The following is a 24,998-nucleotide window of genomic DNA, read 5'->3' on the forward strand; positions in this document are numbered from 1 at the left end:
TTTCTCGTTTTATTTTGAAGTGATGGACTGGTGCAAACATCCGGTCTTGCCAAGCGAACTCTTTTTACCCCTAAAAACGAATGATTTCATCTCCTTTTTGGAATGAAATTTAAAAATGGTTTCAAATATACTAACAGGAAATATACTATTGAGGTATTTAAGGTATTTCTTTGTTGTAGAATGTGCACAGTTTGTCTAAACTCTTGTTTTGAAAGTCGGGAATGCAGGAGTGACTTTGAGGAAGCGGATGCTTGCGTCGTCGTAGCGCATGCTAACTCGTAAATTAAACAACACTTTTTATTTTATGTCATTAAGGCCTCTGGAGAATTTTCTCACAACTGGTCCGTCTTGGAAAAAAAAGAAGAAGAAAAATGAACCGTACGTATGTGAATAATGAACTCTCCGTGTTGTCTGTTTACGTTAGCTCGCCGGTTAGCCATCTAGCCAGTCAATCAGGCTCGTGCTGTTGCGTTAGTGTTTTGAGCACATTGAGTTTAATGTAATTATTACACTGCTTTTACTGTGAACATCATAAAAACAGTCAAATATTTAGGTTAAATTGAATTTGCAATTTTATTATTCATTTAAGAATAATAATAATCAATGTCTAGATTAAATGATTGTATTTTTTCAGAGGTTGGCCCTCCCTTGTCGACCCTCCGTCTCCTGGTGCCCCCTTTGCAGCTGACCTCTGCCGCCATGTGGCAGCTGGCCAAGCAGAAAGATGTGATGAACTACCACAAACTCCAGCAGTTTGTGTACGCCGTGACCGAGGCGATGCCCGAACTGATGAACCACAAGCAGAGAGCCCAGCTCATCCTGGGCCTCAGAGCGAGGGTAAACTCTACTTGTGGTTGTTTTGAAATGAAACAGAATGGCCTTCATTTTCACTAGGATAGTTAATTATTCACATTTCAGTTGATCCTGGAGCTGTGCAAAGGCTCTGTCCGAGGCACTGTGGACTCTCAGATGATCCAGGGCCACTTAGAGAGACTTCCAGTAACCCCAGATGTAAGTACAGTGATGACAGCTTTAGCTTCTGATTGAAATTTGTTTGAATCATAAATGTATGCTTGCAGAGCGATGGCGAGGTGAAAACAGCAGAGTCCACTTTCATTGCTCTGGTTCAGAGCCTCCTGAAAGATCCAGCTGAGCGAGCTTACTTCTTTCAAGTTGGGCTTACTCATTTATATCCCCTAAAATTAATAGTTTTGTTGTAAATTAACTATTTGTATTCTCATAGGAAGTGTTCCCAGTAGAATATGGACAAAAGTACGATGCAGCCCTACATGTGTTACTGTGGGAGCTTCTCTCAAAACTAGAGAAGCTGCTCCCGGTGCCAGACCTCAAGCAGGTATTCAGTCAACATTTTCCCGTAATTTTATATTTGTTTATCTGGAAAATTCACCGTTGATGTGTTTTGATTCCAGACGGCGGCTTGGCTGGGCTCGGCTTCCGCCGCTTTGGACGAGTGTGTCCAATCCACGCCGGAAGAGCTGGCCTTAATCTTTAAGCACTGCAAGGCTGCTGGACTTTTAAAAATGCAACGTGAGTATTTTAGTTCATCATCAGTCTGTGTAGGTTGTCAGTCATCCGGGAAATCCAAAGAAGTTGAATGGAGGAAAGTTGAAGTTTAACTCATGTTCCTGGTTCTTCCAGACGGTCCCTCATCCACCATCGGGAGCTGCATCATGTCCGCTCTGTCCATCCCTCCCTCTCAAAAAGCAAACATAACTCCGGGTCCGGAGTCGGTGCACAACTACGCCAACGTCATCCACCCCGTGGCTCTCTCCGGGGCCGAGCAGTACAGCGTGGTGACGGTCTTCACCGAGATGGAGGTCCAAGACACGGCAGCTGAAGTTCAGACGGAATTCTATGACGTGGAGGTGGCGCCCGCCGAGGACCCTGCGAGCGAGGCGTTAGATGTGGCCAAAGCGTTGGAGTTGCTGACCAAAACGTTTGCGTCGAGGAAGGACGGTCTTGAAAACGACTCGGCGACGAACCGTCAGTTTGCGGCTCCGCAAGCCTTCGAGGGGGCGAAGGACGACGGGCAGCCGGGCACTGAAGCGAAGTGGTCTTCTGCTGAAGAGGACGTTACGCCCCACACTACTGAAGTTCCCGTCTGTGAAACACAACACTCGTCCATTCCACTGATGGATGCATCCGCCAGCTGTTGTGACTTAAAGAGGTACGTTTAGGGTCGCGGGCGTGCCGGCTCTTCGGTTGAGAAGTGGGGTACACCCTGACTTTGCCTTTTTCTCTTGCAGCCTCCGAGCAGACCAACCAGTCGCCTCGTCTGTGATCGCCGTCAAAGGAAGCGACAAAGGTAAGCGTGTGATCTTGGGGGCGACAAATGCTTTATATTTATTAATTTTGTTTTACCCGCAGACGATTCCGATGAGATGACCTCCATCATCTTCACGTGCTCGCGGTGCCCCTTCCACCACTCGGACGACAACAGCCCGCCGCACTTCCACATGCAGAGCGTTCGCGCCGAGGACTACCGCAAGCTCTCGGGATCCAACTCGGCTCCGACTCCCGCCGACACCGATGAAATCTTTACCTCCATTAAGCTTTTCCCAAAAGGAGACGCGGAGCAGTCCGGCGGTGCGACTGTTAACGACGGCTCTGGAAGTTCCTGCCAGGCCGCCAGCAGGCAAAAAGCTCTGACGTGCGAGACGTGCGGTAGGACGTTCACGCGCACGTCGGACGTGCGGCGCCACCAACTGACGCATACGGGCGAGCGGCCCTTCCGCTGCTCGCAGTGCGATTGCACCTTCCAGCACTCGTGGGACCTGGCCAAGCACCAGAGCAAGTGGCACGCCGCCGCCGTCTCCTTCGCCTGCTCCCAGTGCCGCGCGTCCTTCGCCAACCTGCGCGCGCTGACCGCCCACCACAAGCGCTGCCACTCGGACGGTAGCCGCCTGCCGCGCATCTGCTCCATCTGCAGCCGCAGCTTCGCCTCGGCCGCCGAGCTGCTGGAGCACAGGAAGTCGCACGTGGCCAAGCGCTACGTCTGCCTGCAGTGCGGCGACGGCTTCGACTCGCTGCTGGCGCGCTCGCTGCACCGGCAGGCGCATCGGGTGAAGCGGCAGTTCAAGTGCACGCACTGCGAGAAGACGTACACCCGCCGATCGGACGTGAAGAGGCACATGTCCACCCACACGGGCGAGCGGCCTCACAAGTGCGGCCAGTGCGGCAAGCACTTCTCGCTGCGCTTCATGCTGGTCAAGCACCTGCGCGTCCACACGGGCGAGCGACCCTTCCAGTGCTCGCATTGCGCCAAGAGGTTCACCCTGGCGTCGGTGCTGGCCCGGCACGAGAGGATGCACACGGGCGAGAAGCCCTTCCTGTGCTCGCAGTGCGGGAAGGCCTTCTTGTCGCAGGGCGAGCTCTCCAAACATCACCGCTCGCATGTGGACGAGCGACCCTTCGCCTGCTCGCAGTGTGACAAGCGCTTCAAGAGCAAGAAGACGCAGCAGGAGCACATGGTCTCGCACAGCGGCGCCCGCCCTTACCCCTGCACCTACTGCGGCAAGGGCTTCGCGAAACCCTACGCGCTCACCCGACACCACCTCATCCACACGGGCGAGAGGCCCTTCCCCTGCGGCTACTGCGACAAGTCCTTCCTCACCCTGAACGAGGCGCAGCTGCACCGCCGCGTCCACACGGGCGAGCGACCGTACGCCTGCGATGCCTGCAAGCTCAAGTTCAAGAGCTCGTCCGAGCTGGCGTGGCACAAGCGCGGCCATTCGGGCGCGAAGCCGGCCAAGCCCAATTGCGGGCGCTGTCGGAAGACCTTCTCATCCAAGGCCAAACTCAAGAAACACATGGAAACGCACATGGAGGAAACGCAGCCAGTGCAGCCTAATCACTGAAAGACAGTAGACTAACGCAGCTTTTATATTCTCTTTTTTTTATGATGTGTTTATTTTATTTAACCTTTATTTATCCAGGTTAGGCAATTGAGAGGATTCTCGTTTGCAGTGCCGACCTGACAGCGGAGTAAAACAAAGCAATGTAAAAGCAATTACAAATACTGTTGATGAACACCAAACTGAACAGTATCATATAGTTACTCCATGATGGTAAATAAAAGATTCAAAACCCGCTTAAAACCAATGCCGCACCATCACTCGCTAACTTTTCAAATGATGATATTGATAATGATGAAAGAGATTCGTTTTATTATCCGTTTCAGTCAGTTGGGGGGCGGAAAATTGAAAGGAAGATCAATTAAAAGTCGTGCGGACTTTGGGAACCAAGAGGTTATTAAAACTGCCGGAATGGTGAATGCTGGTGGTGGTCTCGGCAGTGAATGTTTTATAGATAAACATGAACCGCTGAATTTCTGCGTGAGTGAAGAAAGGGCCAGTGTTGTCACATCAAATCAGGTAACGACACTTTTTTTATTATTATGGAAGACCTCATTATCTTGATTCTTATTTTTGCTGTTTGCCACATTTTAGGTGTCGGGCTCCTCGTCGAGGCGGCCGCACTTGCTGGCCGCAGCTATTTTCGCAAAGGAGGAGGAGAAGGCTCTTAAATGTCAAGCCGTGCGTGTCAGGTGAGCCATTTCCATCGTAATCGCATAAAACGGAGCTCACGTAAATGATAACAAATGGCGATTTCTTCCGCAGGCCTGCTGAGTACGTGCGGCGGAAAAACCCATCTCGCACATGAGACGTGGTGGTGAGCCATATATTTTAATTTTATTTTTTGCTTAGAGCTGGTTTCTGATTGGAAACCATCAGATTGAATATTGATAACCTCATTGGGAATTCCCAATACATAAGAATTTTTGGATCACATTTATATAACTGTCCGCCACGCCACAAGAGGGTGTGCACGAGTTGGTTCCTGTTTAGTCGGTTCCCCCCCCCCCCCCCCCCCCCCCCCCCCATCCTTTCTCATCGAGGGGCCGCGGCGAGCGTGGGAGCGCAAATGTAACGATTTCACGCGATGGCGTCCGTCCGTCCGTTCGCTCGGAAAGGACCCCAGGAATAAACAGACGAATAGGGTGTAAAGTCGATGTCTGTGCATACCGATAACGGCGCAGACATCACATGGGCCGTCATCTTGATTTACGCCTCGGGCCGTCGGAGGTGCAGGTGGCAGATTAATAACCGGTCATAAAGAAGAAGAAGAGGGGGGTGATAGAGGAAGGGTGTAAAATGGAGAGTAGATGAAGCCGAGGCGGGGATGATGAGCTCTCCACTGCGTCGCGAGTGCCTCTCCGCCCTGCCGAGCCCCAGCAGGCATGCTGTGGACTGGAACCACGAGCAGCTAGCCGTCCGGAGACTGTCCTCCCCACGCAGCCTCAACCTCCTTACGCCGCCCCCGTACCCTCGACGCGCCTCCGCCATCCCCGGCTACCTGCTGCCCCCCTACCAGGACCAGGAGGACCACCGCCTCCTCCACCAGCAGCGTCGGCGTCTCTCCTTGCCCCCTGAGGCATCCCGGGTGCCCCCTGCACCTCCGGCTGTGGTCGCCCCCGCCGCTCCTTGCCACCGCCCAGTGGGAGTCATGCACCTCATCCGCCTGGGTCTTGTCGCCTTCAGCTGCCTCTTTTGGGCGGCCGGCTTGGCGCTCTTCACCCTGGGCGTGTGGGCGCAGCTTTCCCTGGCCGACTTCATGCTGCTGTCAGCCAACCGCTACCCCAACGCGCCCGTCATCCTGCTGACCACGGGGGCCGCCGTCACCGTCTGGGGCTTCCTGGGTTGTCTCGGGGTGGCGGCCAACCTCCCGTACGTGCTGAGGGCGTACGGCTTCTTTCAGCTGACCGCGCTCGTGGCGGGCTTGGCCGGTGGACTCTGCGGTCTATTCTACCGGGAGGACATCGCCGGCGGGTTTCGTAGCGGCCTTCAGCGAGCGGTGGCCGGCTACGCCGAGGACGAAGGCCGTGCCGACGCGCTAGATAGCCTACAGAGGGCGCTGCGGTGTTGCGGTGGTGAAGGATGGCGCGACTGGCTCACTTCGGACTGGGCCCTCCAGCACACGACCTTCCTGCCGGCCGAGAACGGCACCTTGAGGTCCTTGCCGGACAGCTGCTGCATGCGGCGCAAAGGCTGCAGGAACAGGCCGCTGCCCTCGGAGGACAACGACGGAGTGGTCGCCGCGGGCATCCACCCCAGCGGATGCTTCCGGAAAGTCTTCAGCTTGGTCAACGACAACGTGTTCCACATTGCCGTCACTGTGCTGGGATTGGCCTGCACGCAAATCGGCGGCATCACTTTGGCGTGTCTGTTGGCTAACAGGCTAGCGCCGCGGCAACTGCCACGAGTTGTGGCAAATTAATTAAAAAAACTTCATTGTTACGATATTTAAAATGTTGGTATTGTTGTGGTGTCGTTTAAAGCATGTTAGCAACATTTTCCTTGGCTGAAAATTGTTTGAAAACTAATGGTACGCAAGACAGTAATCCTTCCCGCAGATTCGCGGTCCGGATTTGCAGATTTTTTTTGTTTATGCCACTTAGATGGCACCAAATGCCCGTCTAAATAGGAAAGTTGTAAAGCTAGTCCAAAGATGTATGTTGAAGTGATACATCTCGACTGAAAAACTGAACTGAGTACTGGTATCTTGGGGCGGAGCTAAGTTTAGCCTGGGTTGTTATGGAGAATCTTCACCGCATGTGTATTTAGCACTTCAAGTGCTTTTTTTTACAAAATAAAATCATTTGTAAACCATTTGTTTTTAAGGGTAATTTGAAATTATATTACACTGTTGTGGTAGATGTATGGTTAAACTATTATTATGGGCAATTCCAAACAATCCCCCCCCACTGTTCGGAGGTGACCGAGTCCTGCTGCCAAATATTTGCATGATTTCCAGGTTATCTCAAACCTTGTAATCACGTCACTTATTGTGCAGTGGCTCACAGGTCACGGTGCTCGCGATAAGATATCAAATGTGTGTCTGTTGTCTGAAAAGATAAGCAAAAGTTAGTTGATAGAACAAATAAAAATTGTTGTTGGAATTGCATATTGACTTGCTCAGCTTCTAATTTATTTTTTGTATTTGTCTGAAGCGATGTCCAGCATTCGATTAGCCTAGCATAGTGTCGCAATGGTGCAGTTGTGGCGACTTTGCTAAATATGGACAAGCACATGTACATTTTTAAAGCATCACTTTGTTTTTTGGGGGGGGGGGGCTTCCAAGCCCTTGTAATTCATTTGAAATGTCTTAATACCTCATCCTTTATGCGAGGAGATGTCCTTCTGTTTGTCCTGTTTTCTTTTCTATGATGTATCTGAACAATTAAATAAAGCCTGGATGAAAGTAATGTGTGTCCACAATAAACATCAATACAAGGCTTTTCGCTTTCACCGGAGATTATGATATCGATCTGGCCGTGAAGGTCAAGATATATAACTCCCTCAAAAATAGCTCTTACACTCTCTGCGCGGAACTTTGTAAATGATGGCAGGGTACATAATTGCATACACCACACGATGATGATGAGATGTGCCCTCGTGGGAGGATAACAACAGCAAATCATCATTAGACCCTAATTGGGGCCCCAAGTTTTCAACTATAAAGTCCTGTATCAGCGCTCCATTTTCAGGGACCTAATTATGCTATCGATTAGCCTACATTATGGTCTGTCTGGCAAGTTACGCTTCGCTGCACTGGCCTTGTTTAACCCGATTGTGACCAGCCCCTCTCACACACAAAAAGAAATGGAGGTCTGGGGGCCATCTGTGCGGCACCTTTTTTTTCTGGGAAGTTGTTGTCAACCCTTGGAAAAGTCGACTCTTTCCTGTGACACATACTCACCAGAGATGAGCACAGAACGGATACATACGCGTTCAAGGAAGTAGTAACAACAACAAAAGCAATGTCAAGAAATTAGCTTAAAGTGTGTTGTCACCGAATATGGGCGTGTCCTTTGAATCCTCTTATTTGCTTAGTAGTTAAGGCTGCATGGAATTTATTGACGCAATCCAGCCTGAAAAGAGTCCCAAGTCAAAAGTTGTTTGTAATGTGGTAAATGACATCCACTCAGTTTGTTTTAATGAAAACAACAATAATCATAAAGTGGTTTGCTGTGGATCCTAAGGGTCTGGTCCACATTTGCTGACATGTTTTCCCTGGTTTGCTCTTTGCACTGCAGTCCGCGTGAGTCCTGCCTGCCCCACATTCCCCGGCCCCCGCCACATCTGCGGCACATGTAAGCGAGCTGAGCTGCGCGCGCCGGCCAGGAGGAGGGGGGGGGAAAAAAAAAACATGGACTTCAAATCGGAGCTGCTCAAGTCCATCTGGTACGCCTTCACCTCGCTGGATGTGGAGAAGTGCGGAAAAGTGTCCAAATCTCAGCTGAAGGTAAGCAGGAAGTCTTCAGTGGAAGGAGTCGTAGTGAGGAGCACTGGAAGGGAGAAAAGGGCATCAGATTGGACTTTTCGTTTCTATGTACACTTTGCTTTTTTGCTCCAAGGAGGACTGAATGTTACTCTAGCTCAAGTCCAAATATTTTGCGCCTGCTTTTATTTGGAAAGAACAACATGATATGACACGTTTGCCTTCAAATGTGTTGTTTTTCATACTTCCTGCTTGTTAGAGTGGAAACTCCGCTAGGTTAAAAGAATCCAGGGAACTTGTGGAAAGCTGTTCTGACATGTCGCAATCACTGCCTGCCTGTGTGTATATGTGTGTGTGTGTGTGTGTGTGTGAGGCCAACAATAAGAGTCTGTGTTGACCTTTAATTTACATTTAGTGTCACACCGTTGTTTGGAGATTTCTGTTTTTTTTTGTTTTATCTTTTAAATTATTTTTATCGTGAGCTGTTTTTATATATTAGTTTTCTTCCAGTTTTCATTTCATTTCTATTTTCTTACATTATTTTTGTTACATTTTATTTTTTTACATTTGGATTTATGTTTGTATCAATTTTTACTAGTTTTCTATTGCTATTTTATTTAATATCATATATTTTCAGATTTTGTTCTTATTTTAATTTTTTTATATTTTGATCATTTCTTTTTTGTGCTATTTTATTGTATGTATATTATTTTTCTTCAGGTTTTAATTTTATCTACGTATTTTCTTTTGCTATTTTTTTACGTTTTTTTTTTTTTTTTTTTTTTACATAAACAGCTACTTTATTTAACGTGTTGTTTCAGGTTTTTATTGAATTTATTGATGTACTATAGTTTTTGTGTGTATTTTGTTCTCCTTTTTCATGTTATTAACTTCAAATGTGTTGTTATTTTTTTGAATGTATTTATTATTTCTGTGTAACACTATTGTCCTTTATTTATATATGTTTTTGTTTTTGTTGAGGTGCTTTCTCACAACCTGTACACGGTGCTGAACATTCCGCACGACCCCGTGGCCTTGGAGGAGCACTTCCAGGACGACGATGACGGGCCCGTGTCCAATCACGGCTACATGCCCTACCTCAATAAATACATCCTGGATAAGGTACCGTACTGGTGCAGGTCGGCATTAGCATATCATTGTATCATGTTGTATAATATGACATTGTGTGTTGCAGGTGAAAGAGAGCATGTTCGACAAGGAGAGGTTTGACGACCTGTGCTGGATGATGACCATGAAGAAGAACCGAAAGGGGCCGCCGCCAGAGGGGGCGCTGCTGTCTGAGAGGAACTGCTTCAAGCTGTTCTGCCTCTTCAACTTGCTCTCCGAGGACCACTACCCGCTGGTCATGATCCCGGAGGAGGTAAACGGGGGGACACATGAGCTGGGCGGGACGCTTTTCAAGTTCAGAGTTAATGAGGTTCTTCCTTCCTGCTATTTCCCTGGAATTTGTTGGGGGTGTTTTCCGGTACACTAGGATCAAAATAAACTACCTCAAATGCATTTATTTTCGTTACCGTTTCGTGTATTTGTCTTTGTACCTTTTATCTTTCCATTTTTTATTCATATATTGTAGAACTAATTTATTCAATATATAAATATAGTTAAAAATGCGTTTATTTAATTATTTTAAGTTTGAATGTATCCAACTTATCATAATCCTTATGGGAAATTTTATTTACACCCTGCCATGTATATTGTTTATCTTATAATAATATATAAGATATTTGTTATTCATATTTATTTTGTATGAAGAGCTATTTTATTCAATATATATTCTGTATATATTATTTTTGATGAATTATTTTACCTAGTTTAATTTTGACAATATTATTCCTTAGCCTTATATTTAGTTTTTTTTTATTTTTTATTTACCGATCGATTAACGGAATATGTTTGTTATTGTTGAAGGTGGAGTATCTCCTGAAGAAACTGTGCAGCGCCATGAGTCAGGAGTGGGACGGCAAGCCCCTGGAGGAGCTGCTATCCCAGAACGCCGCGCTGCACGAGGAGTGCCTGTCCGTCTGGAGCTTCCTGGAGCACATGGACGCCGGACGCCTGCTACGGGTCACCAGCGTCGAGGCCTTCAGCCTGGCCTTGCACGAGGTCTTCCTGGAGATGTACCACAACGTCCTGAAGAGGGTTTGTGAGCCGGCCGCCGTATCCCAATTTACATATTTTTCGCTGTGGGAAATGATAGTACAATGTGCCGTGATGGTGGCAGGGCTACATGTGGAAAAAGGGGCACGTGCGGCGGAACTGGACCGAGCGCTGGTTCGTGCTCAAGCCGTCCTCCATGGCCTACTACGTCGGCGAGGACCTGAAAGACAAGCGAGGGGAGATCCACCTGGACAAGACTTGCGTCATCGAGGTCAGTCAGGATTAGGGCTTGAACGACCAACGATTTTTCGTCATTGACCATCATGTGACGCACAATTACTTGCCGGTGTGTCAAACCGCATCGTTGTACTACTGGTGAGGAGGACTTACTCATCAGATTTGTTTGCCTTAAGTGTTGGTGGCCGATATCGCCAGCCTTCACGAGTGCCCGATACCTTGAAATCAGCCCAATACCGATATCTGGCAAATAACAAACAGATCTTCTGTTCAGATTTTCACTGCTATTATCTGATTCTAGGATGCTGGATTTTTTAAATAAAAATCACACCCAGTTGTGGCTATATTCCCTGGGTTTTGTGTAAAAGGCACAAGCCGATAATTGCCAGATCTTCTGTTCTGGCTTTAAACACTTCATTTTCTTGCTGTGTAAAATCAGACACAGTTGCTGCAATATAAGGCTTCCCTGGGTTCTGTGTGAAAGGTAGAGGTGGATAAGGTATTGTCTTCCAGCAATTTTGCCGCCACACAGTGCTTATTCACATCATATCTTTTCTTGTCATTCCAGCCCATTCCAGACCGAGAGGGAAAACGTTGTTTGTTCTGCGTAAAAACTCACAACAAAACCTATGAGATGAGCGCCTCGGACCAGAGACAGAAGGTGGAGTGGATGCAAGGTGTCTACAACACACACACTTCCTCTTATATCAAGAATTGGATTGGAACCGGGCATGTGTGTGTGTGTGTGTGTGTGTGTGTGTGCGCGCGCCCAGCCGTGCAGACAGCCCTGCGTCTGCAGAGCGAGGCCAAGCTGTCGTTGCACCGCGAGCTGAAGGCCAAGAGGCGGGTGCAGCGGGAGCACAGCCAACGGGAGCGCAGCTGCAGCACCCGCAGCAGCTGCAGCAGCCAATCGGAGGACTCCAGCACCCTGGAGGCGGAGCGCACCGACAAGGACCGGCAGGACCTGGAGATAGAGAGCATCATACAGGTCAGGGACACCTCTAATGCGGTGACAATGGTGCGTTCTTCTTATGAATGTGATTGGTTTTTAGGAGTGATTCGCCAAGATTTTAAGCACCTTAATGAGTGTTGGTTATGTGATCTGTCTTCACTCGCATTTGGTTTTGCATCTCAAAAGGTAGCACGTTCCAAGCTTGATCGCTGCCCCGTGTGAGCCCTACAGTTCTTGACATTTATAACCTCTCACTTCAGTGTTTGTGAACAGAAGTTAGTTCACAGAAGAACTAGTGGCAGTGCTTAGTTTGCTTATGCCTGGGACCAGCTCTGCAGACGTAAATGGTTTCATGTCTCGCAGCATGCGCGGGAAATGGAAACCCGGCGGCGGGAAGTGGAGGAGCGGGAGAAGAGGAAGCAGATGGAGGTGCAGATGGAGCTGGAGAGACAACTGGAAGAGGCACAAATGGTCAATTGGAAGATTTTTTTTTTTTTACTCTCTGGATTATATTGCTGCTTTTCGGCATAATAACTGTTGACTTTTTGTGGCGTCAGATGAGGGAAAGTATGCGGGCGGAGATGCAGGAGCGGGCCAAAGAGGCCGAGCGGCAGCGCCAGAGAATACAAGAGCTGGAGGTCACACAACGCAAAATGGAGGCCGCACTCAACATGGAGATACAGGCACGGATGGAGGAGGAGAAGGCCAGGCAGGAGCTGGAGAGGTCACTAAAACACATACACTTTGTTGAGTGGGCCATTCATTTTTCATTGGTCAAGTCTGCCTAGCAACCGTTGACCATGCAAAGTTAACCTTAGTTTTATATTTCATCCATCGTGGTGATGCTATTGAATGTGTCTAGACAAACTTATATGTCCTGAGTTATCCTTTCAAAAAAACTAGTGGGCATGACTGGCTTGTGATATTTTTTTTAATTAACCAATGGGGTACTTATGTTAAAATCTAAAGTTTGCCTAGCAATAGGTCACCATGTCAAAAAAAGACAAGGTGCTGCTTGCCTTCCTTTCCGTCCATTTTAGATTGATAAATGAATTTCAATAAATAAACTTATCATTAGTGTAATATTTAAACAGTCTCGTGGGCATGACTAATGATATTTTTCATTAGCTTATGAAGTGTTTTCAGCAAGTCTGCCTAGCAACAAATTACCTCCCAAATGAGCCAAGAAAAAATTATTTGTTCATCACTGTTGCTGTACATGCTTAATATCTTCAACTTTTATTTCGCTTTTAAGTTATCTTAATCATGTGAATTTACTGTAAGTGTGATTTATTTAATAAAAATAATAAGTGTCAGGCATATTTTCAGTATTTGACATTGGCCGTTCTCTGGCACACCTCCAGGCTGCTGGAGGCCGAGGAGGAGAAGAAGCGGCAGTTCCAGCTCCTGGAGGAGCAGCAGCAGCGGGTCCTGCGCAGCTACAGCCCCGATGAGGACGGCGACGCCCCCGACATGGACCACGACCGCAGCCACGACATAGACCTACACGCCCCCGACGCTCTTCACTCGGCCTCGCAGGAGCTTCAGGATCTGCAGGCGTCACGGCAGAGGAGCCACCAGCACCTGGAGGTGAGAATATCTCTGCCCAGTCGCACCTTTGGACTGTAACGCCTTTCTAAATTGGATGTCTGCATTCCAGGAAGTACAGGAGAAGCTGAGGAACGCCAGTCAACATGTCCGCCACTGGAACGTCCAACTGAACCGCCTCATGAAGCCCATCAGCCCTGGAGGTGACACTCACAAACACACACTCACACATCTTCTATCTGATCTGATCTATTTTTTTCTATCTAGAACGTTTGGCGCGTCTCCCCTCCAAACACTCATGCCCCAAGAAGGAAGGCGCTCTGGCCAGCAACGAGTTCATCTCCAGGTTCAAGATCCAAGGCGCTCACAATAGCCATGCGCCCGAGGAGTACCGGGACACGCTGGAGGAGCGCATGGAGGCGGCCAACCTGTCGGACGACTCGGACAATGCGTCCGAAACGTCCAACGGGACAATATGACCACGTGGAAATGAGCATTGTGTTGATATTTATCGTGACATGTAATGGAGATCTGTAATGACGCGCACATTCCATGAGGACAGAGATTTACAAAAAAACATTTTCTTGCAAGTTGTGATAATAAATGTAATAATTATAATTATACATAATGATATCGTAAATAATTTATAATGCTCAAATTACTTCATTTACAAAGTAGGGTACACTGAAAAGAAAATCATACAACAGTTTTACAAATAATACAAACTTAAATATTACTATTCATTATATTAGATTTTTTTAACACATTTCTAATCAAATTATTTTTCTCATGGAATTAAAAAAGCAATGTAAATTTACCACTCTTCCCCCTTAATTTTAGTTTCTTGCAGTAGCTTTTCATTTGAGGATAATAACCGCTTACGGCCACAGTGGGGCAGTGTTGAAAAAGTAAATATGAAAACCTGATGGCAACACCGTAACCCGGAAGTAAACATCGGGGTGACACATTCTAACATGGCTGCCTCCGTTGTGAGACATGCCAAACCATTAAGTGGCGTAATTTCCTAATTAAATGTAGTATTTTGTTGATATTTATTTGCATTTGACATTTATATTACCGCTAATGTCGACGTCGCTGGTTACAACTTCCGTCCGCAAGGTCAGACCACGGTTTTCCTGGTTCAGGACGCTGTCCACCAATCAGCCCGAGAATGGCTCACCTTCCCCGGCCGAGACCCCCGCCGAGCCGAGACCCTGGAAGGACCCCGGCGGCCGCTCCGTGCTCCTCTTCCCCGGGCAGGGCAGCCAGTTTGTGGGAATGGGTCACGGGCTTTTGCGGTACCCTAACGTCGGAGAGATGTTCGAGGCGGCCCGGAAGATCCTCGGCTACGACCTGCTGTCATTGTGCCTGAACGGCCCCGAGGAGGATCTCGTGAGGACGGTTCACTGCCAACCGGCGGTGTTTGTCACTTCCCTGGCGGCCGTGGAGAAGCTCAACCACCAAAACCCCAAAGTAACCACTTTACAACCACAATAATAAGCATTGATATACCACTCAAAAGTGAGAATTAATCTAGTTTTAAAGGCAAAATCTCGATTTAACTCTCAATGTATCACTACATTGATTATTTTTTTTTATTTTTTTTAATTTAAAACATTTTTTGAGGCGGGTGGGCGTTTTTAGTGGACATTTTTCCCAAATAATAGAGCAATATGGTGGCATACAATAGTGTAATGTATTATGTACATTTAAAAAGAGGAAATATGCAAACTATAAATATTAAATTATGCACTGAAGCATAAAGAAATGAAAAATAGCGTATCCATGTACTCCTATGAATAGATGTTACACAAGGAATCAGGCAAAAACATTTTAATTACGAATAGGGCAAAGAAAATCAAATACTAAATTAATGTTTTTACTGTATTTGCTCCTTTGATTAATGAAATAGTGAAAAATAAGAAATAATTAATTCCCTAATAATGAAAAGATAAAATATAAATCTGCCAAAAAATTAAGACGTTATTTTTAATACAAATATTGCAAAAAAGCAAATATTAAATGACTATATTTACTCATGTGGTTAATGAAATTGTTAAAAATAAAAGTCAAAAATACAAAATTATTAAATTAAATTATTTCATTTAATTAATGTATTAAAAATAAATTCAAATCCAGCAAAAACTGTTGTATTGACTCATTTGATAAAAGTTTTTGCTTCCTCAAATACATCAACACAGGATACACATAGAATGTAGCATGTTCATTTAATTCCATGTCTTCCATGGGAAATTGGTCATAAATGTAACGCTTGCTGCTAATTGTTGCGTTTGTGTCGTCAGGCCATCGAGACGTGCGTCGCCGCCGCCGGCTTCAGCGTGGGCGAGTTCGCCGCGCTCGTCTTTGCCGGCGCCATGAGCTTCGCCGAAGGTAAACGCGCCCTCGGCGTGGGGCGTCCGACTCTTCCTGACTCTTTTTCTTTAGCTTTGTATGCGGTGAAGGTGCGCGCCGAGGCCATGCAGCGGGCGTCGGAGCTGGCGCCGGGCGGGATGCTGTCGGTGGTGGGCAAAGCTCAGGCCCAGTACAAACACGCCTGCCTGCTGGCCAGAGAGCACTGCCGCGCTTCGGGCGTGGACGAGCCCGTGTGCGCCGTGGCCACGTACCTGTTCCCCGACGGCAGGGTGATCGCGGGGCATCGCCAGGCGCTGGACTTCCTGCGGCATAATGCCTCGCGCTTCCACTTCCTCAGGACCAAAATGCTGCCCGTCGGCGGGGCCTTCCACACGGAGCTCATGAGCGGCGCCGTCGAGCCCCTCAGAGAGGTTCTCCGGAAACTGGAGGTCAGTAAGGAGGTTGTGGGGATTCATTTGTATGTTTTGCTGTGTAGCACAAATTCCAAGGATGATTATACTGCACACACATTCAAGACAATTACAACTCATAATAATCAGTGGCACTTTTAGGACTGTCAAAGATGTTGAAAAGGATGAGGAGGGGGGAAAAAGGAGTACATTTGGCTACAAATGTTAAAAAGCAGATAAAAAAAACGTTACATTTAATTGAGCAATTATATTTTTAAATCACTAATTCACTCATTCAAATGTATTTTTAATCTGAAAATTATATTAAATAAAATCTAATTGACTCATTTGAGCAATGAAATCATTCTAAAAAATTAAAGGTGAAAATATTCTCATTCAAATTATAAAATTATTCAACCAAATAATTATTAATTCATTTGATCAATGAAATCATTTAAAAATTCAACAACTGTGACTATATATTTTTTGTTAAATTTAAAATTATCTACTCATTTAAATGAATGTAATAATCACCATGGGGAGAATATATTAATATGTTCACAAGCTGAAATAAAAATATAGTACATATAATAATTTCACGTTAACCCTTGGCGTACAATTTGCGCGCAGGTGCGTCGTCCCGAGATCAGCGTGTACTCCAACGTGGACGGCAAGCGTTACATGAGCGAGGGCCACGTGCGGCGCCAGCTGACGCGGCAGCTGACGGCGCCCGTCAAGTGGGAGCAGACGCTGCACGAGATATTCGAGCGGGCGCGCGGCGAGCGCTTCCCCTGCACCTACGAGGTCGGGCCCAGCCGGCATCTGGGCGCCACGCTGCAACGATGCAACCGCAAGGCCTTCGACGGCTACGTGCACGTCCACCCCACCGCGGACGACGAACCGTGATGCTGAAGGTGGGAACTAAAGCACGGGTTCCCCAACTTCTAATAAGAAAAATAGCACTCTCTAATGTTGTACTTGCAGTAACAACATATTATGTGTGTCGTGATTATTCAGTGTATTGTGCTGCTCCTTCCGGTGTGCTGACCTTGGCCACCAGGAGGCAGCATAAAACATACCTGCGTACATATATACATGAAGAAGACGGTCACAATCGCTCAGTAAGCTGTAGTCATGTCACCCGTATTTCGCAGCGGATAAAGATAAAGAATGTATGCCTGCGAGTGTTACATTTTCTGTCCGTCTATGGGGTTTTCCATTATGTGTTAGCATTAAGCTAGCACATTTTCAGCAAAGTGAAAATGTTTGGCTGACTATATGTAAGTTGAGGTACTGCTGTCTACTAAAATAGTGATGACTGAGCTATTATTCTGTTGTATGAACAGCATTAGGTTAATTGTAGTTTCTGCCACCTAGTGGAAGAGCGTTGAATTGTTCTGGTCGTCAAAATGCGCTGCTGGCATTGATACGTGAACAATGATAGATCATTTGTAGTGGATAAACAAATATTTTTGGACAAATTAAGTGACATTGAAACTTGAACTTTGAAATTGAAACTTTTTTTTTTTTAATTAAAAGAGACTTTTGAATTTGCAGCCCGGCCATTTTATTTAGTGAAAAACGGAAAGTCCAGCTCCCTCCATGTTGTAAGAAAAGACAGTCCAGCGTCCCAATACTTTTGAACAACAACAAAAACATTTGAAAATAATGTTTCCGTAAGACGATAGAAAGTGAAGGCTGATAGGAACAGTAGAAAAAAAATTTGTAGTTACATTTTTTTTTTTAGTGCTTTTGTCAACTCAGTATAAAATATAAGGCAAAGCAAACAGCAGAAACACAAAATTAGCAATCATTGTCCTTTTTTTTTTTTTTTTGCTCGGCCAAAAGTCCTGCTTATGGCCTGTTGTTCCAACCCAGGAGCAAAAGAGCCGCCGTGAGAAGCGCTCCGCCGGTCAGGTAGCGGAAACTTCCCGCTTTAAAAGCGGACACCTGGGGGTGCAAAAACGCACGTTTTAGATGCCGCAATACAACATGAGGACAATTAATTGGAATTTGGAGATTACCCAGAATGCCCCGCTCTCTAATTGAAAGCCCAACAATGGATGCCGCACATCCCTACGAAACAACGACAACACTTGAGTCTGTAATGAACACAATTGAACATGTGACGACGACGCAGTGTTGACTTTACCGGGCCCGCGGGTTCCGGGTTCGAACCCGATCCAGCTGGTCCCCGATGGCGGCAAGCTGGCGAGCCACGGACCGGGTAGACTGGCTCGCGCTCCTGGAGGACAACAACACCACCGTTATGCAGAAGGTTTCACGTTTACGTGACGCCGTTGTGTTCAAGAACCTGAGAGTGGCGTGTAACAGGTGGCCTGTGATGTCTTCGCCAGGTCCTGCCTGGGGGGTTGACGGCGTGGCGGCGACGGCGTTGACGGCGCGTCTCGGCTCTCGTGTTTGCTCCACCATGTTGTTCGCTGCAAAGAGACCAAAGATGCAAAGTACAGTCTCGCGTGTGTGCGCGTGCGTAACGTTCACAAACAGGTTGTGTCAACACGGAATTTGGCAGCGTTGTTATCACCCGTCCTGACCAAACAGGCTCGTCGAGAAAGGTGACATCATGCGTTGGCTCAAGCGCAACAGTTGTAGGTCATCTACACGCCTCTATGATACTTAAACACTATGATTTGATTTTTTTGTTTAATAAAGAAATGTTTTTTTTTTTAGCATGTTTTCTCACGCCGAATGCTAATCATTTGCTGTACATGCACCTGCCCTCTAAGCACTTCCTGTCTGTTGATGCAAATTGCCCATTTCCATAACTCAACTGCTCCCCATAGGCCTCATACATGTACTCCTCTACAAAATATCCATGTAATTAATTTTTAATCATATCACTGCTATAATAACAGCCTATAAATAACAATTTGGTATATTATTAGTCATCTAATTGGGCTGAACTGTGTGTATTGTCACAACAAAGAGATGAAGTCATCGCTCATGTTCAAACAAAGGTCATCTTCAAGATCATTTTTCCCACATTAAACACGATTACATATACTTTAGAATGAATTTGTACCAAATTATTATTAGTATTTTTTTTTTCTTCAAATCATAAGTGAGTGCACATGTCCAAGTGTAAAAAAAAAAAAACAGGTGGAAGAAAACCATACCTTGTCAGTAGATTAAAACGGACGCCGCCCTGCAAGAAACACAAAAACATTATGATAATATATGCGGAAAAGACTATTTTAAAGGTATTATTTTCCATGAACTTACAGCAGCGTCCTTTAATCACGTCGTCGTCGAGTAACTGCCACAGACTTCACTTGGCCACGCCTATACTGGCTCATTGCTGCCGCCCTCTAGTGGAAGAACGGTGGTAGTGTTTTGGTCACGCCTTTGCCCAACATTTTCGACGCCTATTCTGTAAAATAAACAAATTAAAGTACGTAGCAAAAATGTTCCAAGTAGCGTTAGTGTGTTACTCACGGATAGTGTCATTTTAAAAATTATTTATTTACATTTTAAATGTTATGTTTGAGGCAGCGTTTCTGTCTCACGAGGTAACCCACTCACAACCCCGGAAGTCCACTATTGCCATGTATTTGCGACAGTTATTTAGTAAAAACTAAATTAAAATACGCAATACAATGGCCAGGCACAGTCCATATTCCACTATAGAAATTTTTTTTAAATGTATTTTTTAAATACATTTTATTTTTAAACGTAAATCTATTTTCTTGTACGCTTAAAAAGACCGAAAGTACCACAGTTATCTTGTATTTTCGACGCCAAAACAAAAATAACAATTTTGAAGTGCTCAAAATGTCACGGACATTTTACTGTGTATGCTTTTAAAACATTATTTTCTACAGGTCTTGCTGTTTAAAACAGACAGCTCTATACTGCCTCCAGCAGGTGAACTCTGGTAGTGTTTCTCATGGCACCTCGGTTGCTAGGTTATCCTGTTAAAAACATCCCATCCGAAGCCCACTTTCGTTTTCCTGAAATTCGCATAAATTCACCCCCCCCCCCCCCCCCCACACACACAAATATTATTATGAATATTTAACAATAACTTGTTTTCTTTTTCTTTATATGAAGCGCAATTGATGTCGTCACTCCCTCCGCCTCACGTCACCCGGATCGATAAGTTGCTGCCTCCGACGCTAACTTGCATTCATCATGGAGTAGCGTCCATTCCTCTAACCGGAGCTTCCGAGGGGCCCGAGAGCTGAGCCGATGTCTGGCCGGTGAAGGTGCACCAGGCACGGGCAAGAGGGGAGGGCGATGTCCGGGAGGGAGGATGCAGCATCCTGCTAGCCGGAGAGAGCACCACTGATGACTGGCTGTTTTGCTCACGACGATCCACGGGTAAGACTTGCTTAAATATCACATGAATTCATCATATTCGTATTACAATTGACTGTTTTCTCGCCTGTTTTTCCAGTGGGAGGCAACATGGCCGGGAAGGTGAAGTGGGTGACAGATATTGAGAAGTCAGTGCTCATCAACAACTTTGAGAAGAGGGAGTGGATTCAAGTGACGGAAAATGATGACTGGAATTTTTACTGGTAATTATCAATACTAATAATTTATTGTTGCGGTTGTAGTTGAACTGTACTGTGTCATTCCCATTGTTGAGATATCTAATTTAGCCGCATAAGAGAGGCAAAGTATATAAATAGGCGTGACCGTGATAATCGATTAAGCTTGATCGGTTGTTTAAAATCGATTGATTAATAAGGTCCTAAAGCAATTGTGGTGAAAAAAATGGAAGTGGAGTACTTGGGTGGAACCAGCAGAGGCGCTGTTGGTTCAACCACACGAGTTACTTGTAGCCATACAAAGAACATGATGTTAGCTAATATAGAAATAATAATATAGGAATAAAAATGAAAAAAGAATAAAAAATCAAATGTGCAAAGAAATAATGAAATGAATATATAGCCCTAACCCTAACCCAAAAAGAAATAAAATCAGTCCTTATTTTTCAAGGAAATGTATTCAATCACAATTATTATCTTGGTAGTGCGCAATTCATGATTCAGCTATGATATTGAACATACTGTAGTTGAATAACAAAATGGCTGTCATGTTACTCATATGACAGGATGAGCATCCAGACCATCCGGAACGTGTTTAGCGTGGACACGGGCTACCGGTTGACCGACGAGCAGATGGTCAACCACTTCCCCAACCACTACGAGTTGACCAGGAAGGACCTGATGATCAAGAACATCAAGCGCTACCGCAAGGAGCTGGAGAAGGAAAGTAGCCCGCTGGCCGAGAAGGACGACAACGGGAAGTACGTCCATCTCGGTAAGACACCTCACGCTGGGGAAGTGACCCACATCCATCGGCTGCGTCATTCACTTTTTTTTTTTTCCCGGTGTTTAGATTTCGTCCCGGTGACGTTCATGCTCCCGGCGGATTATAATCTCTTTGTGGAGGAGTTCCGCAAGAACCCGTCCAGCACGTGGATCATGAAGCCGTGCGGGAAGGCGCAGGGCAAAGGCATCTTCCTCATCAACAAACTGTCCCAGATCAAAAAGTGGTCGCGGGACAGCCGGACGTCCACGTACGTTACAAATATCAAATATGCCTAACACAACATTGCGGAGTGACCGAATGTGTACTTGAGCACATTGTCATCTCCGCATGACCTCTTTTAGCTCACTTTAATTCAGTTGAGAGACTGTTTAAATTGATTGGTAGGTGCTCATGTTTTGGTTAGCAACTGAGGGAAAAGGGCCTCACTGTTAATTCTTTAATGTCCGTTTAAAGGTGTTTACGAATTGAGTTAATTACAATGACAGATTTGTTTCCTGATGGCCAAAGGGAAGCGCTTATTTGTCTTTACCTAAGGATTTCAGTGTGAGTCGCTACTGTCCCCCATTCTACCATCTGCGTTTTGTAAAACCTAGCTCATAATAGCCACACGGTTCAGTGTTTCACGAGGCTGTTGTGCAGGTTCGTGGCGGCCTCTAGTGGCAAGGAGGCCTACGTCATCTCCCTCTACATCGACAATCCGCTTCTGATCGGTGGGAAAAAGTTTGACCTGCGTCTCTACGTGCTGGTCACCACGTATCGGCCGCTCAAATGCTACATGTAAGACCCCGCTGACCCCTGTTTGGATTATTTACAAAGATAGTATTTATTTTATGACTCCTATTTGCGATTTTTCTTGGCAGGTACAAGCTGGGTTTCTGTAGGTTCTGCACGGTGAAGTACACGCCGAGCACAAGCGAGCTGGACAACATGTTTGTGCACCTCACCAATGTGGCCATCCAGAAACACGGAGTAAGGCTTGGGATATTGGATGCCATTACATTGGCCGTTAATCGTGAACATTAATCGTGTCATTTCGCTGTCCTCCGTCCACGCAGGACGACTACAACCACGTCCACGGTGGCAAGTGGACGGTCAACAATCTGCGTCTGTACCTGGAGAGCACCAGAGGCGAGGAGGTGACCAGTCGCCTCTTTGACCAGATCCAGTGGATCGTGGTGCAGTCCTTAAAGGCTGTAGCTGTAAGTGTGACATATTCCAATGGAGAATGGTCAGTACAGTTGTTTTTTTTTTTTGTTTTTTTTTTAAACAAACATTTTCACATTCATCTATCTATCTTGTGAACCTTTTTTCCAGCCTGTGATGAACAATGACAAACATTGTTTTGAGTGTTACGGTTATGACATCATCATCGATGACAAGCTCAAGCCGTGGCTCATCGAGGTGGGTCAGTCCAGCAAAGAAATAAAATAAAATAAAATAAAATTACCAATAAGAACGAGCAAATTTGATTTATGAAGCATTTTTCATTGATAGGATTCAAAAAGTGTTTCACATACTTATAATGCAAGCGTACGTATACAAAATAAAGAATAAGATCGACAAAATGAAATAATAAAAAAATTCCATCCAAGTCATAAAACATAAATAAATAAATACTTTTGTAAAGAAAGGGCTTAATATTAAAGGGGTGGTGCGGCCCCTTTAAATCCTAGGCCCGATGCTAACGAGTTAGCAAGGTAAGCTAAGCTAAGCGAAGCTTGAATTACGGAAGCTTTAGCGTTGGTTAGCTTCGTTGAGCTCATCTACACTCGCCCTGGGGTGTTTATACAAGCTGCTAATGTCATTATTAAAATATTCGTTGGTAGTAAAATAGTATAGTACAGTATTTCAAGGGTACAGCGGCCACATGTGGATATCTCCTTCGATAGCTCAGTTGGTAGAGCGGAGGACTGTAGTGGCTAACGCTGGAATCCTTAGGTCGCTGGTTCAAATCCGGCTATTTGTTATTTTTATTGAAGAATATTTACAATAATCTTTCTGTTTTATATTCTTGTATATCATTAAAGTAATAAATAAACAGCATTTCTGCCTACTAAAACGAACTTCTCCCTCAACTCCTGGTAAGACTCAATAGAAAAGACATAGCGATTGATTTTATCACCAAAACTCCAAGAATACTTTGTTTTTCCAAAGCATAGCGCAGAGGCTTGAGATTCCGACTGTGCTTGCACAGTGACTTGGACGTTTTTTTTTTTTTTTTTTTTTTAAATGCCCCCAAGGCAGATCCTTGTTTGAACACATAACATTTTTGTTATGTCTATGCTAAAGGAGGAAAACTCTCACTAGTTAGCGCCCTCCAATGCACACAGGCGTCATTCTGATCTATTTTGACTGGTTTTAATATTCTCTTTGAATTAAACCGATGATCTCAATAATACTCCCATTTAAACGTGACTCCAGGTCAACGCGTCCCCGTCGCTGACGTCCAGCACGGCCAACGACCGCATCCTCAAGTACAACCTCATCAACGACACCCTCAACATCGTCACGCCCAACGGGGAGATGCCGGACAGCCGCTGGAACCGCAGCCCGCCGAGAGACGCCCTGGGGAACTACGAACTTCTGTGAGCCCGCAATCAGAACTCATTGGCGCGGTGGTCGCCATGCCATGTCCGAGAACTGAATTATGGACTTTACATTGTCACCTTCGATAGCTCAGTTGGTAGAGCGGAGAACTGTAGTTGCATTATCAGACATCCTTAGGTCGCTGGTTCAAATTTTTTTTTTAGTAACTCGTCCAGTTGGAACACTGTCAGATGTGGTCGTGCAAGGCATCCTTGGGTCGCTGGTTCGCATCTGTCTTCAAGGATGACGATGTTCAGAGAATGTAGCAGTATAACTGTTACAGATTTATTCAGATCAAGGAATCCGAAAAAAAAATCATAGGCTCACTTTGTATCAAAGTAACTCCTTCGAGCCGGATTTGAACCACCGACCTAAGGATACCCATGTTTTGCTTCTACAGTCCTCCGCTCTACCGAGCTATCGAAGGCTTCCACAGTGACAGCTGATGATTTATGCGTGCAGGTACGACGAAGAGCAGGCGCAGGGCGAAAACGACCGGAGCCGAGCCGGTCACTCGCTGGGGTCAAAGGGCGCCAAGGGCAGCTCCGCCGTCCGCCCTGCTGCGGCCACCTGGAAGTGACACACTTTTTAACATCATTACACATCATGGACTCCAAAACAAAGTATTCTTTTGTATGTTTTATGTTGGATTGTGCCTCATTTTACCTACTACTGCTATTGTGGAATGTCATTTTATTTACCCGCTACCAATGCATCTGCTTTACAAAATATAACATTTTAATTCAACACACTTTCGGGTCTTTTCACTTCAGCATGGTTAAAAAAAAAAAAAAAAAAAAAGGGGGAAAATTTTGTGTTGTTTTGGTGTCATGGCCCTTTAAAAATGTCAACACTGGCTTGTTTAGTCAGTGCGGTTATTTGCTTAAATACTCAATATTAGGTAGTACATCTGCATAGTCTTAAAAATATGTTAACGTTGAAAATAACATATACGAATACATATATTAACTTGTAAACGTTTCAGAAATGCTACTTTGCGCATGGCTGGATGGAAACTTGTGTGGGACCTCAGGCTGGTCGTCGCGGATGTGACGTCACACCATTCGAGCGTTTCAGAATAAAGTCGTCGGAGGCCAGCGCCCAAATACACGGATCAAACGCAACAGGCGGCCCTTCTCGTGTTATTGTGAAACCAAGATCGTAACCGGATGTGTTGTAAGACATTTTCGGGC

The 24,998-nt window shown here is 45.7% G+C and overlaps 4 protein-coding genes across 9 annotated transcripts; all 4 read left to right on the forward strand.

Annotated features, from left to right (window-relative positions):
- The first annotated feature begins 13 nt into the window (after positions 1-13).
- Positions 14-13,784, forward strand: LOC133471749 (differentially expressed in FDCP 6-like). 4 transcript variants are annotated; one of them, XM_061761632.1, is made up of 15 exons: positions 3,912-4,394; positions 4,470-4,567; positions 4,641-4,692; positions 8,117-8,325; positions 9,283-9,423; positions 9,497-9,682; positions 10,231-10,461; positions 10,544-10,690; positions 11,225-11,333; positions 11,430-11,644; positions 11,972-12,079; positions 12,166-12,332; positions 12,973-13,198; positions 13,269-13,359; positions 13,424-13,784. In XM_061761632.1, exons 3-15 carry the CDS (start codon positions 4,680-4,682, stop codon positions 13,633-13,635), a joined length of 2,055 nt encoding a protein of 684 aa, XP_061617616.1. In that variant the 5' UTR covers positions 3,912-4,394; positions 4,470-4,567; positions 4,641-4,679; the 3' UTR covers positions 13,636-13,784. The 4 variants fall into 4 exon arrangements, 1 of the variants encoding a protein (XP_061617616.1); XR_009786347.1 differs by lacking the exons at positions 8,117-8,325; positions 9,283-9,423; positions 9,497-9,682; ... (7 more) ...; positions 13,269-13,359; positions 13,424-13,784 and adding exons at positions 14-153; positions 316-378; positions 635-837; ... (4 more) ...; positions 1,660-2,188; positions 2,268-2,326 and having other exon boundaries at positions 2,389-4,394; positions 4,641-4,877; XR_009786346.1 differs by lacking the exons at positions 8,117-8,325; positions 9,283-9,423; positions 9,497-9,682; ... (7 more) ...; positions 13,269-13,359; positions 13,424-13,784 and adding exons at positions 199-378; positions 635-837; positions 919-1,011; ... (3 more) ...; positions 1,660-2,188; positions 2,268-2,326 and having other exon boundaries at positions 2,389-4,088; positions 4,202-4,394; positions 4,641-4,877.
- Positions 4,886-7,285, forward strand: LOC133471764 (tetraspanin-7-like). Its single transcript, XM_061761669.1, has one exon. The coding sequence runs from the start codon at positions 5,203-5,205 to the stop codon at positions 6,295-6,297; it is 1,095 nt and encodes a 364-aa protein (XP_061617653.1). The 5' UTR covers positions 4,886-5,202; the 3' UTR covers positions 6,298-7,285.
- A 142-nt stretch (positions 13,785-13,926) lies between the features above and the next one.
- On the forward strand, positions 13,927-18,608 carry mcat (malonyl CoA:ACP acyltransferase (mitochondrial)). Of its 2 annotated transcripts, XM_061761667.1 has the most exons (5): positions 13,927-14,629; positions 15,460-15,547; positions 15,602-15,957; positions 16,549-16,832; positions 18,276-18,608. In XM_061761667.1, exons 1-4 carry the CDS (start codon positions 14,240-14,242, stop codon positions 16,822-16,824), a joined length of 1,110 nt encoding a protein of 369 aa, XP_061617651.1. In that variant the 5' UTR covers positions 13,927-14,239; the 3' UTR covers positions 16,825-16,832; positions 18,276-18,608. The 2 variants fall into 2 exon arrangements, with proteins under 2 accessions (XP_061617651.1, XP_061617649.1); XM_061761665.1 differs by having other exon boundaries at positions 15,460-15,957.
- On the forward strand, positions 18,386-24,552 carry ttll1 (tubulin tyrosine ligase-like family, member 1). Of its 2 annotated transcripts, XM_061761658.1 has the most exons (11): positions 18,386-18,527; positions 19,990-20,259; positions 20,336-20,459; positions 20,999-21,207; positions 21,286-21,466; positions 21,859-21,996; positions 22,080-22,188; positions 22,275-22,418; positions 22,534-22,620; positions 23,641-23,804; positions 24,268-24,552. In XM_061761658.1, exons 3-11 carry the CDS (start codon positions 20,347-20,349, stop codon positions 24,383-24,385), a joined length of 1,263 nt encoding a protein of 420 aa, XP_061617642.1. In that variant the 5' UTR covers positions 18,386-18,527; positions 19,990-20,259; positions 20,336-20,346; the 3' UTR covers positions 24,386-24,552. The 2 variants fall into 2 exon arrangements, with proteins under 2 accessions (XP_061617642.1, XP_061617643.1); XM_061761659.1 differs by lacking the exon at positions 22,534-22,620.
- The last annotated feature ends 446 nt before the right edge of the window (positions 24,553-24,998 follow it).

Source organism: Phyllopteryx taeniolatus, chromosome 22 (assembly GCF_024500385.1).
Source record: "Phyllopteryx taeniolatus isolate TA_2022b chromosome 22, UOR_Ptae_1.2, whole genome shotgun sequence".
NCBI classification, from domain to species: domain Eukaryota; kingdom Metazoa; phylum Chordata; class Actinopteri; order Syngnathiformes; family Syngnathidae; genus Phyllopteryx; species Phyllopteryx taeniolatus.

Coding starts and splice junctions, on each gene's coding strand:
- LOC133471764 (XM_061761669.1), top strand. CDS start 5,203: ATGATGAGCTCTCCACTGCGTCGCGAGTGCCTCTCCGCCCTGCCGAGC.
- LOC133471749 (XM_061761632.1), top strand. Junction 9,424..9,496: donor ATAAATACATCCTGGATAAG/GTACCGTACTGG, acceptor TGTGTGTTGCAG/GTGAAAGAGAGCATGTTCGA. Junction 10,462..10,543: donor ACCACAACGTCCTGAAGAGG/GTTTGTGAGCCG, acceptor TGATGGTGGCAG/GGCTACATGTGGAAAAAGGG.
- mcat (XM_061761665.1), top strand. CDS start 14,240: ATGTCGACGTCGCTGGTTACAACTTCCGTCCGCAAGGTCAGACCACGG. Junction 14,630..15,459: donor TCAACCACCAAAACCCCAAA/GTAACCACTTTA, acceptor TTGTGTCGTCAG/GCCATCGAGACGTGCGTCGC. Junction 15,958..16,548: donor AGGTTCTCCGGAAACTGGAG/GTCAGTAAGGAG, acceptor ATTTGCGCGCAG/GTGCGTCGTCCCGAGATCAG.
- ttll1 (XM_061761658.1), top strand. CDS start 20,347: ATGGCCGGGAAGGTGAAGTGGGTGACAGATATTGAGAAGTCAGTGCTC. Junction 21,208..21,285: donor CGGGAAGTACGTCCATCTCG/GTAAGACACCTC, acceptor CCCGGTGTTTAG/ATTTCGTCCCGGTGACGTTC. Junction 22,189..22,274: donor TGGCCATCCAGAAACACGGA/GTAAGGCTTGGG, acceptor CCGTCCACGCAG/GACGACTACAACCACGTCCA.